The sequence below is a fragment of the Schistocerca cancellata genome, chromosome 3 (assembly GCF_023864275.1).
Source record: "Schistocerca cancellata isolate TAMUIC-IGC-003103 chromosome 3, iqSchCanc2.1, whole genome shotgun sequence".
In the NCBI taxonomy this organism is placed as follows: domain Eukaryota; kingdom Metazoa; phylum Arthropoda; class Insecta; order Orthoptera; family Acrididae; genus Schistocerca; species Schistocerca cancellata.
The window spans coordinates 526,230,892-526,248,165 of NC_064628.1; the positions used below are offsets into that span (position 1 = coordinate 526,230,892).

General features: G+C 43.2%; 1 protein-coding gene across 1 annotated transcript in view; it reads left to right on the forward strand.

Annotated features, from left to right (window-relative positions):
• The first annotated feature begins 2,432 nt into the window (after nucleotides 1-2,432).
• LOC126176401 (uncharacterized) overlaps nucleotides 2,433-17,274 on the forward strand; it is a 283,679-nt gene continuing 268,837 nt past the window's right edge. Inside the window, exons 1-2 of the mRNA XM_049923558.1 lie at nucleotides 2,433-2,489; nucleotides 15,018-15,134. Of these exons, the coding sequence (XP_049779515.1) occupies nucleotides 2,433-2,489; nucleotides 15,018-15,134 (174 nt within the window). The remainder of the gene's footprint in view (nucleotides 2,490-15,017; nucleotides 15,135-17,274) is intronic.

Consider the following 17,274-nt stretch of genomic DNA (forward strand, 5'->3'; position numbering starts at 1 on the left):
TGCCCTCGAAGCCCATCAGTCTGCGTTCTGATGTTGTACCAATCGGGTAACTAGGTCGTAAAGCAGTTGAGGCATTCACAGTGTGTACGACTGTCGGAAAAGCGAATATCATTTATGGCGAATGTCGTCAAACCATTAAAATAACCGTACGGTTGTATGCTGAAGAGCATCCAGATCGTGGTAAGCACTCATGAACTGTCGTTGCAAACATTACAAAAAAGTTCTAGTAGCTGGAAGCGTGGAGAATAAAATTCGCTAAGCAAAAAGAATAGCCACTGATGAAAGAAATGAAACTGACCCTTTAGCAGCAGTAACACACAATGCAAATGTCACTAAGAGACACCTCGGAAGTACGAGAGGGATCAACCGGACGAGTGGTCTGTGAACACATTTTCCATCGAATTTCATCTTCATCACATTTCGCTGCATAGCTTCACGGCAATGACGTCCAAAATTGGTTACGGTTCTCCGAAAAGTGCTAAGTGATGTGACATAACTATGCAAAATTTTGTTTAAGGAAGAAGCACCGTTTACAAACCATGGCCAAATATATCTTCGCAACATGCACTAATCGTCAGTTGGAAATCCACGATGAATCGAAGAGGCGGATAAAAACAACACTCTTTGTCTAACAACGATTGGTACATGTTTTTGAAGACCCGCATCATTGGTCCGTACTTTATTGATGAGAATCTTAATACACGCAAGTTTCTCGACCTCCTAAGACATGCAGCTGCCGCAATTATTGGAAGAGATCCCACTGGACATACGGCAAGCAGTGTACTACCTATGTGACAGATGTCCTTCCAATTCCGCACATGTAATGACAGACCTTCTTAAGAGAACATTTACAGAGCATTGGAACGGTCTGCACACTCATCAAACATAACACATCTATGTTTTATCTGTGGCGAAATTTAAAACAGGTGGTCTGTTAGGAAACACCGGAGACTACTGAAGGCATGAAATGCCTTATAACACGCCATTCGCTCTAGAGATGAAATTTAACGTGCTATATTGTTCCGCCAGAATCACTTTCTAGCGTGTAGCAATTAGAAAAAACAAAGTCTGTCTCATAATTCGGCGCCTATAAACGATAAAAATTACTTGTGAACGTCAGGGAAGTCACCATATTGTCTACTATAACTTGGCTAAAACGTCACATCGATCTATTTACTCATTCCGGATATATTTGGGGTGGCCTGTCTCAGCTGCCTCGCTCTGTACGAATTTTAAAGTGCTACAAGCCTAGGACGCGGACATGTCCCATCTGCAAAAATTCTGAAAAGCATTTAGCCGTTCGCGTCTAGACTATGGATGTACAAATTATGGTTCAGTTCGAAATTATTATATATTTTCTCAATACATCCAAATGTCTTGGAAGTGCTTTGCAAGTATTTCCAGTTCTTGGTACCATTGAGACCAATACTCCGAAGCAAATAATGGGATTTGACTGGCCTTTAGTGTGTTCTTGAAGGTCTAAGAGAAATTCCGTGTTTTAAAGAAATTCTCCTGTACCACAAGTTGCGACTTGTTCGCGGATTAAAACAGTGATCCAAGAAGTGTAGAATGAATTTCTTTTATTTCTGGCAATGATCGCAAAACTTTTGGTCCTTTGACTACCGGTTTTGGTCGGCAATGTCCATCTTCAGATCTGCAGAAATACATGGGAAATGAAGTACAAGTAGTGAACAGATTATGTCTAACAACAATAAAATGTGCCCCTCACTAAAAATTATTACTTTCAGGGATGTGAAAATAAGCGCTTAAGATATGACGAGGCATACCTGTGTTACAACATGCTGTAATATAATAAAGGCATGGTGGTATCATCACAAAATGTATAGAAAATCAGCATTTCATCGTCGCACATATTTGAAATAAGGTGTAGTTCCACTTTGTTTTACTATAAAGTTAAGCAATTTTAATTATTTAAGAGTTTTCAGAATTTTTGGCTAAATTGTCCAGTACGGTTATTAACCTGAGATATTTTGGAGTGGGACAGTGTTGGCATTGATCTGGTTTGCAGGGTCTTGTCTTTCCCAAAGATATCTCTATTCGTCCTGAATGTTGTCACTGCATCGGAAAAGCCTATAATCTAACATACGAGTACTTCCATGGTACACCAATACAGTTTTATTATTCGTAGGAGAAGACTTCTGGCTCGCTTCATAGAATGTTTCAGACCGATCAAGAGTACTGGTAACCTTGCCGTTGAGCGCACTACACAGAATCATCGATCAGACGCCGTCATCATCATCATCATCATCATTACCGTCACGTGGAACTGGGACTCCCTCGGCTGTCCCTCGGCAGCGTCGCGCTGTAAAGGAGGTGAAAGCCCCCGGGGCCAGGTGAAATCGGTCGGCAGTGAAGGCTGCGCGCCCTGGTGTGGGGTGGCCGCCCTAAACGCCGGGGCTGCTGCATAAGGCATGCGGCCGGTGCGCGCTGTGGCCATGAAGGGCTACCGCACCCTCCTGCTGCGGCCGGTAGCGATGGGAGAAAGCGACCGGTTAAGCTGATACCAGTACTTTAGTTCCAAATAACGGGTATTCTTCGGTATTTGTTTGGTCTCGTTTATAACAGGTATTTTTATTTTTTGCTAATAACTGAGTAAAAAACGAAATATCAACTAGTCGTAGCAAAAGTGCTGAAACATTTCATTTTTAAATAAACCTTTCGTAAAAAAAGAAGTAATTTTTATATGTAAAATTTGCACTATTATGGAGTATTGTGTGTTACAGATAGTGGGAAAAGCGATCAGTGGTATTTTAGTAACACTGTCGACAGAAACGAGGAAGAAACACGTGGCATAAGATTTGATACGGCACTGCTGACACAGTAACGTCCCTGTTGCCGTGTTTCGTGCCTTAAGGTGCGCGTGTAAGTGCAATGCATGAGACTCGCCTCCACCTGGACTGTACGGTAGTTTCTCGTTGTCGTCGGTGGACATCCATTGGACTGCAGAATGGCACCAAACTTAATCTGGGAGTATTTTTACCAAATAAGGTTACAATGAAGTGCAATTCTTCGTTTGCTTTAAAACCCTGAAAATATGTCTCTCATTTCTATGAAATAATAAAAGATGAGGTTATGGCAACAGGAACAAATTAAAAATTTAACAACTATTCATTCATAACGCACAATAAAAATAGAAAATAGCTTATCTGTGCCGTTGTCTACATGATATACACGTATCTGCTTGTAGCCCTTGGAAACTGACAGGTTAACACGAAAAACAGACCTCGTCAAACTCAGTTTTCATCCTGTAGCACTGCCTTTTTGTAATATCCAAATACTGATGCGATCCCTGATTACAACATGATTTTTGAGCAGAACTTTAAAAAAATTAGGATCAGTACCATAATACTAGTGAATTTTGCTAGTATTCAATCACTTAGCACTTTTCGAGAATAGCATCAAATGATGGACAGACGATGTTCTCTTTTATTTACCTATTTATTTTGGAAAAAACGATATAACCGTAAACCGGTTGTTTCAGCGATAACCAGCATCCCTACGCGACGACTCACTGCGGTATCCCTAGCTGCTCACCGGCTGCCGACTAAGAATTAGAAAAAAAAATCGCGTTCGTAGTATACTTATCCTGATAAAGCTTCTATCATAATTAACAACGAAAACTGACTTGGGCCAAAGAATAAGGAATAGAAGTTAGCAAGTTGCACCAAAACTGTATCCGCAAAGGGCTCTTTTCGGAATAACTGCGAATGTGTGGTTACAAGCCGCCAATACCATCACTATGAAATATTGTCCTAGATGCTAGATGTCATATAGAGATTGTGTTGCCGCACTAAAATTGGCAACTCGAATCGACAGCACAGATTTTAGCGAGGGCTCGCTGCAGTCCGGAACGACGTGTGGGAGGCGCTCCTGAAAACCACGCCTCTCCTGTCAGCGCTGCAGCGCCCTCACGTTGAGGTCAACAAACAGCCGAGCATTCAAGAGCTCAGACCCAGTTCGTGGTCTCATCTGAAGGAGTCAACATCATAGTTTATGACCAACGTAATAGTCGAAGTTTCTGATGGACATGTTCATTCAAATGTGGAGCACTGTACTGCAAGAGAACAGTTTGTTAATCTGTGCATCAAGTGGTGTTTTAATAGTCAGTAACACATCGCTGTCATTGATAAATAAATCTTTTATTCTCTTATGTAATAAAGAGCTGGAATACTTCATGTATTCCAGTTTAACGTGCCAGCTCACTGAGCAGTCAAAGAACCAACAGTTGTGTCCGGAAGACGGTAGTTTCGTCTGGTCACAACACTTGTTACTACGAATTTTAAGAAACTTTTAAGCGACGTAAACGAAAGCTGATAGGCGTGTTCCAAGTCTAAAAGATGATGCCTGTTCAAATTTCGCTCCATTCGCATCAGAGTGGCGCTAGCTGCACCACTATCAGGATGCAAATCATATTTGCTTTAAATAGACGCTGTAACTGCCGTGGGCGTGAGTTACCTTTGAGACTGGACGCGGTGAGTTGATGATAGTCAAGAATGCCTTTAAGGCAACAAACACGTCATTATCACTGAGTTCGAACGAGGTCGTGTAATACGGCTATGAGAAGCTGGATGTTCCTTCTGTGATACTGCAGAAAGACTTGGCAGGAATGTAGCCACTGTACATGATTTCTGGCAGCGGTGGTCACGAGAACGTACGGTCGCAAGAAGACCGGGCTCAAGATAGCCACGTGGCGCTACCAAGAGGGAAGACCAGCATGTTCGGCATATGACTCTGGCGCATCGCATTGCATCTGCAGCAGCAATTTGAGCTGTAGTTGGCGCCACAGTGACACAACGAACTGTTACAAATAGGTTACTCCAAGGACAGCTCCGAGCCACACACCCTGTAGCGCGCATTCCACTGACGCCAAACCATCACCGTTTGCGACTTCAGTGGTGTCAAGCGAGAGCTCATTGGAGGAAAGGGTGGAGGCCTGTTGTGTTTTCTCACGAAAGCAGGTCCTGCTCCGCTGCCAGTGATGGTTAGGTTAGGAGGCCAGTTGAGCACCTACACCCAACCTGTCTGCGTCGTAGACACATTGGGCTTAGACCTGGGGGTTATGATCTGGGATCGATTGCATATGACAGCAGGAGCACTCGCGTCGGTCGCCTGTTGCCATAGCCCATTAATGCCAAATTTCGCTACATTGTCCTAATGGATTCGTTTGTTGTACGTCCCACATAAATTTCTTCCGTTATTTCACGCAGTGTTGATTTATGTGAGCACTGGAAACCCTATGCAGGTGCCGCTGCTCTTGGTCGTTAGGTGAAGGCCGTCGGCCACTGCGCTGTCCGTGATACGATGTAATACCTGAATTTTGGTATTTTCGGCACACTCTGGACTCTGTAGATCTCGCAATATTCAATTCCCTAACGATATCCGAAATGGAATGTCAAATTTGTCTAGCACCAACTACCATAATGCTTTCGAAATCTTAATTCCCATCGTGCCCCATAATCACGCCGCAAACCTTTTCACACGAATCGCCAGAGTACAAAGAACAGCCCTACCTACGCACTGCCCTTTTACACCTTGTGTACGCGATACTTCTGCCGTCTGTACAAGTACATATGATTTGTCACCTCAGTGAAACTTATGAAAGCCATTTACTCTTGCAAGAAATAAGCCTACTCTAATAATTTTTTACCGAAATTTGACCCGAATTCTCAAAAATCTTTCCACCTACTTAAATATAATTTCACTCTTCTTCGAGAGATTATAGTAGTTCTGAGGATCACAAGGGGTATGTTTACGCGTGCAGCATTGGCAGTAATGCGAACGTTTAATGAATCTGTTCTGTTCACATTTTCTGTGTGTACTTCGTTTCGATTCAAAAATCTAATGATATAGTGTCCGGCGACTTTCGTGCCCTGTATCTGTGACTGATGCTGGCGACTGATCAGTCAAATAACTAATATTTAAGAGACTTCTTGAGTGACAAAATATGCTAAGCACCATAATGCTGAAAGAACACACCTAGTTAAGATGACCTTTTCTATTAACTGCGGTAGCTCATTCTATAGTTCATCTCTATATTTCAGTCCCCCAAATGTCCTCCGCTGGGTCGGGGATTTTCTCCGCTCAGGGACTGGGTGTTGTGTTGTCTTCATCGTCTTTTCACCCCCACCTGGCGCGCAGGTCGCCCAATGTGGCGTCGAATGTAATAAGCACTGCACCCCGTAGAGGGGCCTCCCGGCCGATGAAGCCATACGCCTATTTCCATTTCCAGTCCCCCCAATGATTCGGTAAATCAACAGGACCAGTTAACAGATAGTTTATCACACCGTACTTCCCAGAAACGATGTGAAATTGCCTCATAACGGCCTTGTGTGTTTTCGTCCCGTCACCGGTGTAAGTTACGGATGTTATTACTGTCGTCAAGTCTATATTTACTTTCATCATTGAACAGTATCAGCTAAATTAATCAGCAATTTACCATTGCCCTTTGATAAAATTTTGCTCTTCGACAGACTCCTCCAGCATGAAGGTGGTGACCTCACCGATAATGAAAAGTATACGCGTGATAATGACGTGATGTTCGCCCTGGGGAACACTGATGCGTTAAAAAAATTTTCGAGTGCTTTTAATAGGACTACTCTATCTAGTGAAAACTATTTTTCTACTTCATCACATTCCACACGTTTCGCAACCCAAGCTGGATACCGCAACGGTCTTATGAAGTTTGTCTGGTATTGATAAACTTGATGAAAGGTATTCTGCGGCTAGAAAACTATTCTTATTATAAAGCAGGAGCAGCGTTGGCATAAGTACCGCGTCGGCATGTGAGTTATGGATAGACGGTACTGTTCTACGTACTTGAACTAGTGTACAATTACAGCTCGAAACTGCATTTTCTTTGATTCAGACATTAGGTTTTCCTGTACTAATCGCCTCTTTCGGTCTTCTACTGCCGGCCATTCTGACCGAGCGGTTCTAGGCGCTTCAGTCCGGAACCGCGCTGCTGTTACAGTCGCAGGTTCGAATCCTGTTTGGGGTATGGATGTGTGTGATGTCCTTAGGTTAGTTAGGTTTAAGTAGCTCTAAGCCTAGGGGACTGATGATCTCAGATGTTAAGTCCCATAGTGCTTAGAGCCATTTGAACCATTTGAACCTGTCTTCTACTAATCAGCGGTAAGTCTATATACAGTATGATTCAGCTAAGTTGTTTACCTTAGATGTTACCGGATCCGTGTAAGATATCGTAATGCTTTTTTTGAGTCAGATGAATTGTGAGAAAGTCCCCACTGAATGTCATAATTTCTTTTCATAACTATATTAATTACAGACATGTCATTGCCAGTTTCGTTTTATCTAACAAAACTATGGTAATTTCTGATGCTAATGTCGCAGTTCTAAACGAGGCAAATTAAACGGTATTTCACTCTTCAAAATCCGAGAATGTTTTGGGGAAATTACAATATAGAACTGAGCTGTTATCTGTACTGAACATGAAACCGATTGCTGATTTATGCGGAAGTTCATGTTGTTACACAGTATGCAACTGTCGCTTCAGGCTGATGAATAGCTCCAGCTAGAAAATCGGAATGGGGAAGAAAAGTTTAGTTTAAAACCGAAACTAATCACACTTCGCTACATCCGGTTGGAATTCAATACGAACTGGAGGGTGAAGAGCGTGGAATCCTAGAACGATTCACCAATTAAGTACGGTAACAGTTCTACTCTTATTTCTGCCAGAATCGTGAGAGAAAGGTGCCAAAAACGGAATGGATTAGAGAAAAGAGGAAATTGAAATATACAGATTGTTACATAATAACATATTTACCTGAATTTAATGACAAGGTACAAACTTACATTGTAACTTTACATCAGCAAGAGTAACAGAAAAGAAATCACAAAAAATTTAGTCATAAACACTTCAAATTTCATTTATGTTGTGAGTGTTCGAAATGCCCACCGCCTAGGGCACTACACTTTTGCGGTCACCGACGCAAGTACTTCTGGACTAAATGAAGAGATTCTTTCGATATAATTTCACTAGCTGTAACAATGCGGTGTTTTAAGTCCTCTTTGGTCGTCGGAACTTGTGCGTAATCTTCATCACTGATTTTACCTAAGAGAAAGAAGTTCAGTGGCACCAAATCAGGGGAACGCGTAGGTCCTCTGACTAAGTCGTCACGTCCAGTGGAGCGACCAGGAAAGGGCTAGTAGCGTGCTATCCTAGCCACAATCTAGTAGTGAGCTGGGTCACATCGTGCTTGTACCACAGACACATGTACGTATTTCAAGTTTTACTTCCTCTAGGAGAGCCAGTAGCATTTCAGCAAGGAACTTTGTGTACCTTTTACCCATTCAGTCACCTTATTCTTATTTCGGCAAGAAACTTTGTGTACCTTTTTCCCATTCAGCCACCTTATTCTTCTTCTTTCTGAAACGTTTCTTCTAAGGCTGGTCGTTCACAGAGTCTCTTCGAAGCTTCTCTTTTCTCCCCACAGTCTATCATTTAGCATTCCCTCCCATTACAGTCTTCGTTTCACATCATCCTTCACCTGGTCTCTGTGTCTTGTTCGTGGTCTTCCAATTCGTCTTCGCCCAGATTCTGTCCATTCTAGGATCCTTCTCGGATATCTTTCTGGTCCCATTCCTCTAATGTGGCGAAGCTATTTGAGCCTGATTCTCTCCATAGTTTCTTTGAGGGGTTGATCTGTAAGGTGTTTCGTATTATTTCATTTCTTATCCTGTCTCTTCTCGTCTTAGCCAGGATCGCTAGTAGAAAGCGCATTTCTGTTGCTTACATTCTGGTGGGATCATACTTTGTCTAACATTCTGATCTATAGATCAAAATTAGCTGGTAATACGACATGTACGCCTTGCTCCTTGTTTTGGTAGGTGTTTCCTAATTTCTAATTATGTGTGATACACAATCGCCTAGTCTCCAATAGCCCTGCAGCAAACGTTCACTGCATCTGATGCTCATCTTGCCTCAGATGGTGCGGTTTCTCAGCGGTCCAATAACACATATTTCTCACAATCAGCTTTCTATGATTTATGAAGGTGGCTTCATCGGTAAAGAAATTCTTTGAAGGAAAAAAACCGATTGTCTTGATGTCGCATCATCAGAACCGAATCGTAAAATTCCGTGCGTCTTCTACACACCCGATGGTTAATCTGCTGGCGAAGTGATAAGCGATACGGATGGAAGCTGTATGTGGTAAAACGCGAACACCACTGCGATAAATTCTTCCAGAGGCACTCGCTGTCTCTCTGGAACAAACGTGCGGATTATCTGAAGCCGCGCGGGATTAGCCGAGCGGTCTCAGGCGCTGCAGTCATGGACTGTGCGGCTAGTCCCGGCGGAGGTTCGAGTCCTCCCTCGGGCATGGGTGTGTGTGTTTGTCCTTAGGATAATTTAGGTTAAGTAGTGTGTAAGCTTAGGGACTGAAGACTTGGCAGTTAAGTCCCTTAAGATTTCACACACATTTGAACATTTTTTGGCTATCTGAAACAGTAAGCAGTAGATCTATTCCGTTCTCTCCGCTCTTTGCATGCTTGCTTCTTACCCTCTGTGTAATATTCCAGTGCCTATCCAATAATAAGTTTTTTGCACGTTTGCTGAATTGTCATTCTCGTTGGACACTGTCTCTTGGGAAACCTTTGCGCGTACAGCTCAACCGTGCGCTTCGGGCTCCTACTGCAATTTCCATAAAGAAATGGTATTTCTAATTTCTCTCAGTTTAGTGGAAGACTTTTTTTGCAGACTAACCAGCAACTGGCGCAAATGAACGACGCAGACAAAGTCAGAGGTGCATATACAATGTGCTCCTTCTATAACGGTATCGCGCCAGTAAAACACTCCTTCACCCGACGTGACGTATTTCCTTATTTTGTATGACATTAGGATATTTCACTTAACACATCAATCGTTTTCGTGTTCCAACGCATAAATCTTAAGATCTAAATATTGCAATTATTCCGAAAGAATTAATCCGATTGGGAACAGTAAAACTCTGTTGAATTCGTCTCTTTCTAACTACGATACCAGTAACAGAAATTACTGTAGTTCCGATATATTTATCAACCAATTCAACCTTTAGAACGTGCATCCTCTGTAATCTTAAGCTAAGAAACATCATTTCAATCGTTGATTCCATGTCTCTCCGTCTTCTGCTGTCTTCTGCCAGTTCAAGCCTGCGACTTTCTTCTCTTCTTACTTCAAAGACCTTTTCGTCTTTGCCTTTCTCTGGGACTCCACACTAGCACTGCCTTTGTCCATCTTCTGTCATTTCTCCATATTTCCGGCTCATTTCGACTTTAAAGTCTTTTCCCTTTTCAGAACATCCTGAATTTCTGTTATTGCTCTTATGTATTCACTTCCTTTCCGATCCTTATTAGTGAGACCTACGAGTGACCTTTCCATAGCTCTCTGAGTTGTTCGTAGCTTCATTTTGACAAACCCGTTAAAAATCCAAGTTCACACCCATATGTTAAGACGGAAAGAACACACTATTTAAAATAAACTTATTTTAAGTCTGTCGGGGTACTACATTGAAGAAGGTTGCGTTTCTACCATAAGGCGTCCAACCTAGCTTCATTCGGTGATAAACTTCAGTCTCCTTGAATACCAATTAACTGTCCCATATCAAAATATTCGTTAACATTTTTAGATAGTTGTTTTTTAGTATTATTTATCTTGCAGTTACTCACTTGTTGTGCGTAGAAAGTGTTTTGAATAGGTTTATCTTAAGTTCCACTTTTTCTCAACTATCTGGTACATTGTTTGTACACGATTTCCAATTCTTTCAATTCTTTGGCTAGGACTACTATATATAGCTCGCAAATCTCAAGTTAGAGACTCTTTTGCTACTTATTCTAATTAGCCTTTCTGACAGAATAATTTTGCACAATGCCATCTCAGGATTGCTATTTTATTTATTTATTTATTTAATCGTATGGCTAGGGCCCCCCGTCGGGCAGACCATTCGCCGGGTGCCGGTCTTTCAATTTGACACGACGTAAGCGACCTCAGTCGATGAGGATGATAGAATGATGATGATGAGGACAGCACAACACCCAGTCCCTGGGCGGAGAAAATTCTCCAACCCTGCCGGGAATCGGACCCGGGCCCAGAGGATTGACAATCCGTCACGCTGACCATTCAGCTACTGGGGGCGGACGAAGGATGGCTATAAACAGTTTAGAGGATATAGGATCACCCTGCTTTACTCCTCGTCCAATGGAACACTTCGTACAGTCAATGCCTGCATAACAGCAGTTAGGTGACATAACCAAATGCAGTCGTATAATTTCAGGTCCGCATTTAGGAACCAATATACAGCCACTAGTCGTACACTTGTGGTGATCCAAGCCGTGAGGAACCATCTCAAGAGTCCAGGAGGCGAGTTCCTGTAAAGAACCGCCCAATATACAAGTCCAAGTACAGTTTATTTACAACGTCAGGTATATTATCCTCTTAGCAGCGTTATTTATACCGATGTCCAAATTATACGGAGGGCGACTTCGGAATTATAAAACACCATCTTCACGTATCTGAAAAGGTTCTGAGCAATCGGGAATCCAAAAGTTAAACACTCATCTACGATTTTAAGAACAAAAACTGGCATTGGTCAGGATCACGACCAGGCTCCGCAACTAGTGACCACCTTGAACCTACTTACGCCAGAAATACTTCCTACGTTTCAGAACATTGGCAGCATTTGCGGTCGAAGGGGGCTCGTTGTGTAGCCTCTGCCGGGGCATGGAGCGGCCTTGCCAGCAGCAGTAGAAGTTTCTGTTTATGCATAGGATTTATTTTACTTATTCTTCTCACGTGCTTATGCGAAGAAGTGAATTGTATCTGTGTATTTTACTTCGTTGACTAGTGTATATTAAGTTACTCTAACCACACTTTAGTGTTACCTTACCTTCTGGTGTAGCTTTACGCCACCACAAGCGCTACTATTGCCTGATTCAGTTTGAATCTCGTTACCGTTGGATACAGTGCTCGCACAATCAGTGTAGCCGCAGCTGGGTTTCTCCCGAAGAATTCTGGACTGGATCAGGAAAGGGGGAAGTGACAGTAGTATAGAAAGTACCCTACACCACACACTGTAAGGTAGCTTGCGGAGTATAGATGTAGATGTAGAAGATGCTCTCTAGTTACATGTTGTACATGTGTATCCATACGCCACAACACACCTTATGGTTTGTGGCTGAACGTTCTTTGTATACTACTGTCACTTGCTTCCCTTTCCTGTACCTATAGCGAATGGTGCGAGAGAGGACAGATTGTTGAAAAGTCTCAATCTGAGTTTGAATCTCTCTAATTTTATCTTCATGGTCGTTTCGCGAGGGGAAAGTAATACATTGGTTGACCAGCAGGAAGCGATACATTGCTCGAGTCTTTTAGTAACGTAGGCTGTTGGAATTTTAAAAGTAAACTACACCATGATGCAGAAAATCTTTCTGGAATTTCGCACTTTTTATACGTATCAGTGGCGAAAGCGCTGCTCTTCTTTCGATCTCCTCCATTTCCAGCGCCCATCTCACCCGATAAGATTTCCAGACTGATGAGAAGTACTCACGTGACTCTCTAACTAGGGTTTTGTACGCTATGTCCTTCGTGACTCCACTTCCTGAAGCTTCTGACAATGAATCTACGTTTCCTGTGATTAGTTTTATGGAGTCATTGCACTTTAAATTCCTTAGTAAGCATGCGTCCTAATATGTGTTTGACTGCTTATAGTTATTGTTTGACAATCATGTAACCAAACAACGACGGGTCTGTTTCACTATTTATACATAATACGTTACATTTGTTTCTGTTGAGGTCCAACTGCCAATCCCTGAACCAGGTGTTTATCTTCTGCAACTATTTTTGTACGTAATTACAATGTTCTCCTGATGTAACTTTTCTGCTTACACCAGAATCATCCGTGAACTGTGTCACTTTACTTCCTAGCCATCCATTAGTGCAGTATCCAGAGTGATAGAGTGATTCCGTAATGATGTTACATTCTTTCAGGGATGATGAAGGAGATTAATTGTATCAATTTGAGATAAGAACCGTGGTCTGAAAAATATCAAGTTTCAAGTTATAAGCGAAGATGGTTCTGATACTTCTGACAGTGAACCTCTTCTACTGCAAGCTCTTCTTCGGCTCCCATATTTTGGGAGGAGTTAGTATGGACTAAAGGAAGAAAAAACCGTCCAGTAAACTTGGGCTCTAAAATGCGTTTCTTATATGCTAAGAGCACTTGTTCCGTGCAAGGGATGTGTTTCGCAATAGTACAGATAAGCAATTACACATAGCTCTTAAGGTATGTTCTTCAGAGCCCATTCTTGTTTTGGTCCATACTACCTGCTCCAAAAATATGGAAAGCAAAGAGCTTGCAGTAGAAGAGTTCCACTGTCGGAGGTAACAGACCGATTTTCGCTTATAATTTCCGACTCGGTCGTTTTTGGAGCAGGGTCTCTCATCTCAAACCGATACATATACACTTCTTCATCATCCCTGAAACTTTGTAACATCATGACGGAACGACCCTGCATATATTTTGAACTGTCATTCTCCTCTAACACTTTCTTTCATATACGTAACAAGCTACAAAATTGTTAAGGCTTTCGTGGCCACTTGTTGACAAACTGCCTATTGGCTTCTGTCTCGGGTTATTCGGCCGACGTTCATCTAATGATTTTTCTGACGTTTCGCCAGCACGAGTGCCTGGCATTGTCAAAGCTTCACCCTCCAGTTCACCACCGGCAATGGAGGGTGAAGCTTTGACAATGCCAGCCACTCGTGCTGGCGAAACGTCAGAAAAATCATTAGATGAACGTCGGCCGAAGAACCCGAGACAGAAGCCAATAGGCAGTTTACGTAACAAGTTATTTTTCCACATTAAGAAAGGCATGCTTCTTATGTTTGCTAGGTACTCTTCAGTCTAATCAGAAAGCTGGGCAGGTTATCGGGTCGCTCGTAGTCTGTTCGTTTTAAATCAGCATATGGTACACAAAAAGCAAGACGAGGATAATGGAATGTAGTCGAATGAAGTCGGGTGATGCTGAGGGAATTAGATTAGGAAATGAGGCACTTAAAGTAGCAAAGGAGTTTTGCTATTTGGGGATCAAAATAACTGATGATGGTCGAAGTAGAGACGATATAAAATGTAGACTGGCAATGGCAAGGAAAGCGTTTCTGAAGAAGAGAAATTTGTTAACATCGAGTATAGATTTAAATGTCAGGAAGTCGTTTCTGAAAGTATTTGTGTGGAGTGTAGCAATGTATGGAAGTGAAACATGGACGATAAGTAGTTTGCACAAGAAGAGAATAGAAGCTTTCGAAATATGGTGCTACAGAAGAATGCTGAAGATTAGATGGGTAGATCACATAACTAATGAGGAGATATTGAATAGAATTGGGGAGAAGAGGAGTTTGTGGCACAACTTGACTAGAAGAAGGAATCGGTTGATAGGACATGTTCTGAGGCATCAAGGGATCACAAATTTATCATTGGAAGGCAGCATGGAGGGTAAAAATCGTAGAGGGAGACCAGGAGATGAACACACTAAGCAGATTCAGAAGGATGTAGGTTGCAGTAGGTACTTGGAGATGAAGAAGCTTGCACAGGATAGAGTAGCATGGAGAGCTGCATCAAACCAGTCTCAGGACTGAAGACCACAACAACAACAACTTGGTACACCATAGATATCTTGACATAAAAATATTTTTAGATGTATTAATTTGCATATATATATTTATTTACTACAGTTTATTTTTATTTACCGAGACCATCGACACGCACTGCAGAAGGAATGAATGACTGTCTGTGACGTAACAGTATGTTATTCGTCTGCTAGTAATTTGCTGCAAGCTTCACACAACAGTCTTTTCTAGACGTAAATGTTTGTGGATGGAACAGCATCGCGGCGTCCAGTTGTCACAAGCTTGACATGCCGCGCACCGCCATTCTGAGAGAAGGCAGAAGGCTGCGAAAGCACGTCACACCTGTGACGCACCGGACTCAAGTCTTCCCGTGTTGCAGGTGCTGCCCGGGCTGTACGTGGGGAACTACCGGGACTCCAAGGACGCGGCGCAGCTCGAGCGCTTCCAGATCACCCACATCGTCGCCATCCACGACGCCGCACGCAAGCTGCACTCGGTATGGTTTCGTTTCGTTTCTGCTCCTCGCTTCTTTACCTCCATTTCTACTCATTATACTGAATTCATGCAGCAATAAATCATCATTTTATGAGACATATTACCTGCAGCAGTACAGGGTGCCGCACTTAAATCCGGTGAAATTTCAAAACGAATTTCCCGCCACATCGTAGTCCCGCCGGAGGTCGCGATTGGCGTTCTTGAAAACCATTGGCATCTAGTAAACAGTCAGAACCTCGAAATGATCGAGATGTTACGGACAAGAGCCACGATTGTCTGAGGTCTTTGCGCCGAGCGTTCGCCCACTGAAATACACTGACGCGTCGCAGAAACTAGTATAAGGATGCGTATTCAAATACAGAAATACGTAAACGAGCAGAATAAGAAAACAAACGTCTGGCGCAGTTGTTAGATCGGTTGCTGCTGCTACAATGGTAGGTTATCAAGATTTGAGTTTGAACGTGGTGTTATAGTCGGCGCACGAGCGATGGAACACAGCGTCACCGAGGTAACGATGAAGTGGGGATTTTCCCGAACGACCGTTTCACGAGTGCACCGTGAATATCAGGAATCCGGTAAAACATCAAATCTCTGACATCGATGCGGCCGGAAAAGATATTGCACGAACGGGACCAATGGAGACCGACGAGAATCGTTCAACGAGACAGAAGTGGAACTCTTCCGCAAACTGCTGCAATTGTCAATGCTGGGCCATCAACAAGTGTCAGCGTGCGAACTACTGAACGAAACATCATCGATATGGGCTCTCGGAGCCGAAGGCCTACTCGCGTACCCTTGATCACTGCACGACACCAAGCTTTACGCAAATCTGGACCCGTCAACACCGACATTGGACTGTTCATGACTGCGAACATGTTGCCCGGTCGGACGAGTCTCGTTTCAGATTGTATCGAGTGGATGGACGTGCACGGGTATGAAGACAACCTTATGAATAATGTACCCTGCATGTCAACAGAGGACTGTTCAAGTTAGTGGAGGCTCTATGCAGTTGGAGTGATATGGGACACCTGATACGTCTAGATACCATTCTGACAGGTGTCACATACGTAAGCATCCTCTTTGATCACCTGCATCCATTCATGTCCACTGTGCATTCCGATGGAGTTGGGCAATTCCCAGCAGGAGAATGCGATAACCTGTACGTTCAGAATTGGTACAGTATGGCTCCAGGAACATTCTTCTGAGTTTAAACACTTCCACTGGCCACCAGACTTCCCAAACATTATTGAGCATATCTGGGATGCCTTGCAACGTGCTGTTCAGAAGAGCAGGATTCGTGTTGTCATTTCCGTCCAGCACTACTTCAGACATTAGTCGAGTCCATGCCGCGTCGTGCTGTGGAACTTCTGCGTGATCGCGGTGGCCCTACACGATATTAGGCAGTTTTACCAGTTTCTTTGGTTCTTCAGTGGAGTTCGATTCTTCGGGTACCCGAGATCAACTGTTTACGATGTTGTGGCCAAGTATAATGCTTTGGAGAAGTCTGAGGAAGGTTCCCTCACCCAGCGAGGAAACATCATTCGAGGAAACGCGTGTCACGGACTGCCGCAGTCGTCGAAGAACCTCAGACGATGATTTCGGAAGACACAGGATAATCGCTGAGGAATTTGGCGTCACTATTGAATGTCAGCAAGCGAACAACGCGTCGGATGGCAGAGGAGGACCTAATACGAACCCTTTAGTCCAAAACTGGCTCTTGGATAACGTTGCCGTGTTTTGGTGAAAGGAGTTCTGGCCCCGAAAAGCCCGGATGTGAACCCCTTCGACTACTATGTTTGGAGCGTAGTAGAAAGAGAAACTAATAAGACGAGGCACTCTAATGTCGCTTCTCTACGCACCCCTATCTAAGCAGCATCCGCTTCAGGACAAAATTGGAGGCGGTCATTACGGCTGAAGGGGGTTACATCGAGCAATGTTACTCTTGAAAGATACCACTAATCATATGTAAAAGGATTTTCATTTGTATTTGGTTTTAATAAATTTGCTTTTAAAAATGTTTCATTTGTCTGGATTTAAGCGCCGCACCCTGTTGTTTCGTGTCTCTCTAATACGTGACCGTTCGTTGGCCACACCAGTTTTTCGCAAAGCATCCGCGCCCTGCGGATTGCATGCCCTTGGCC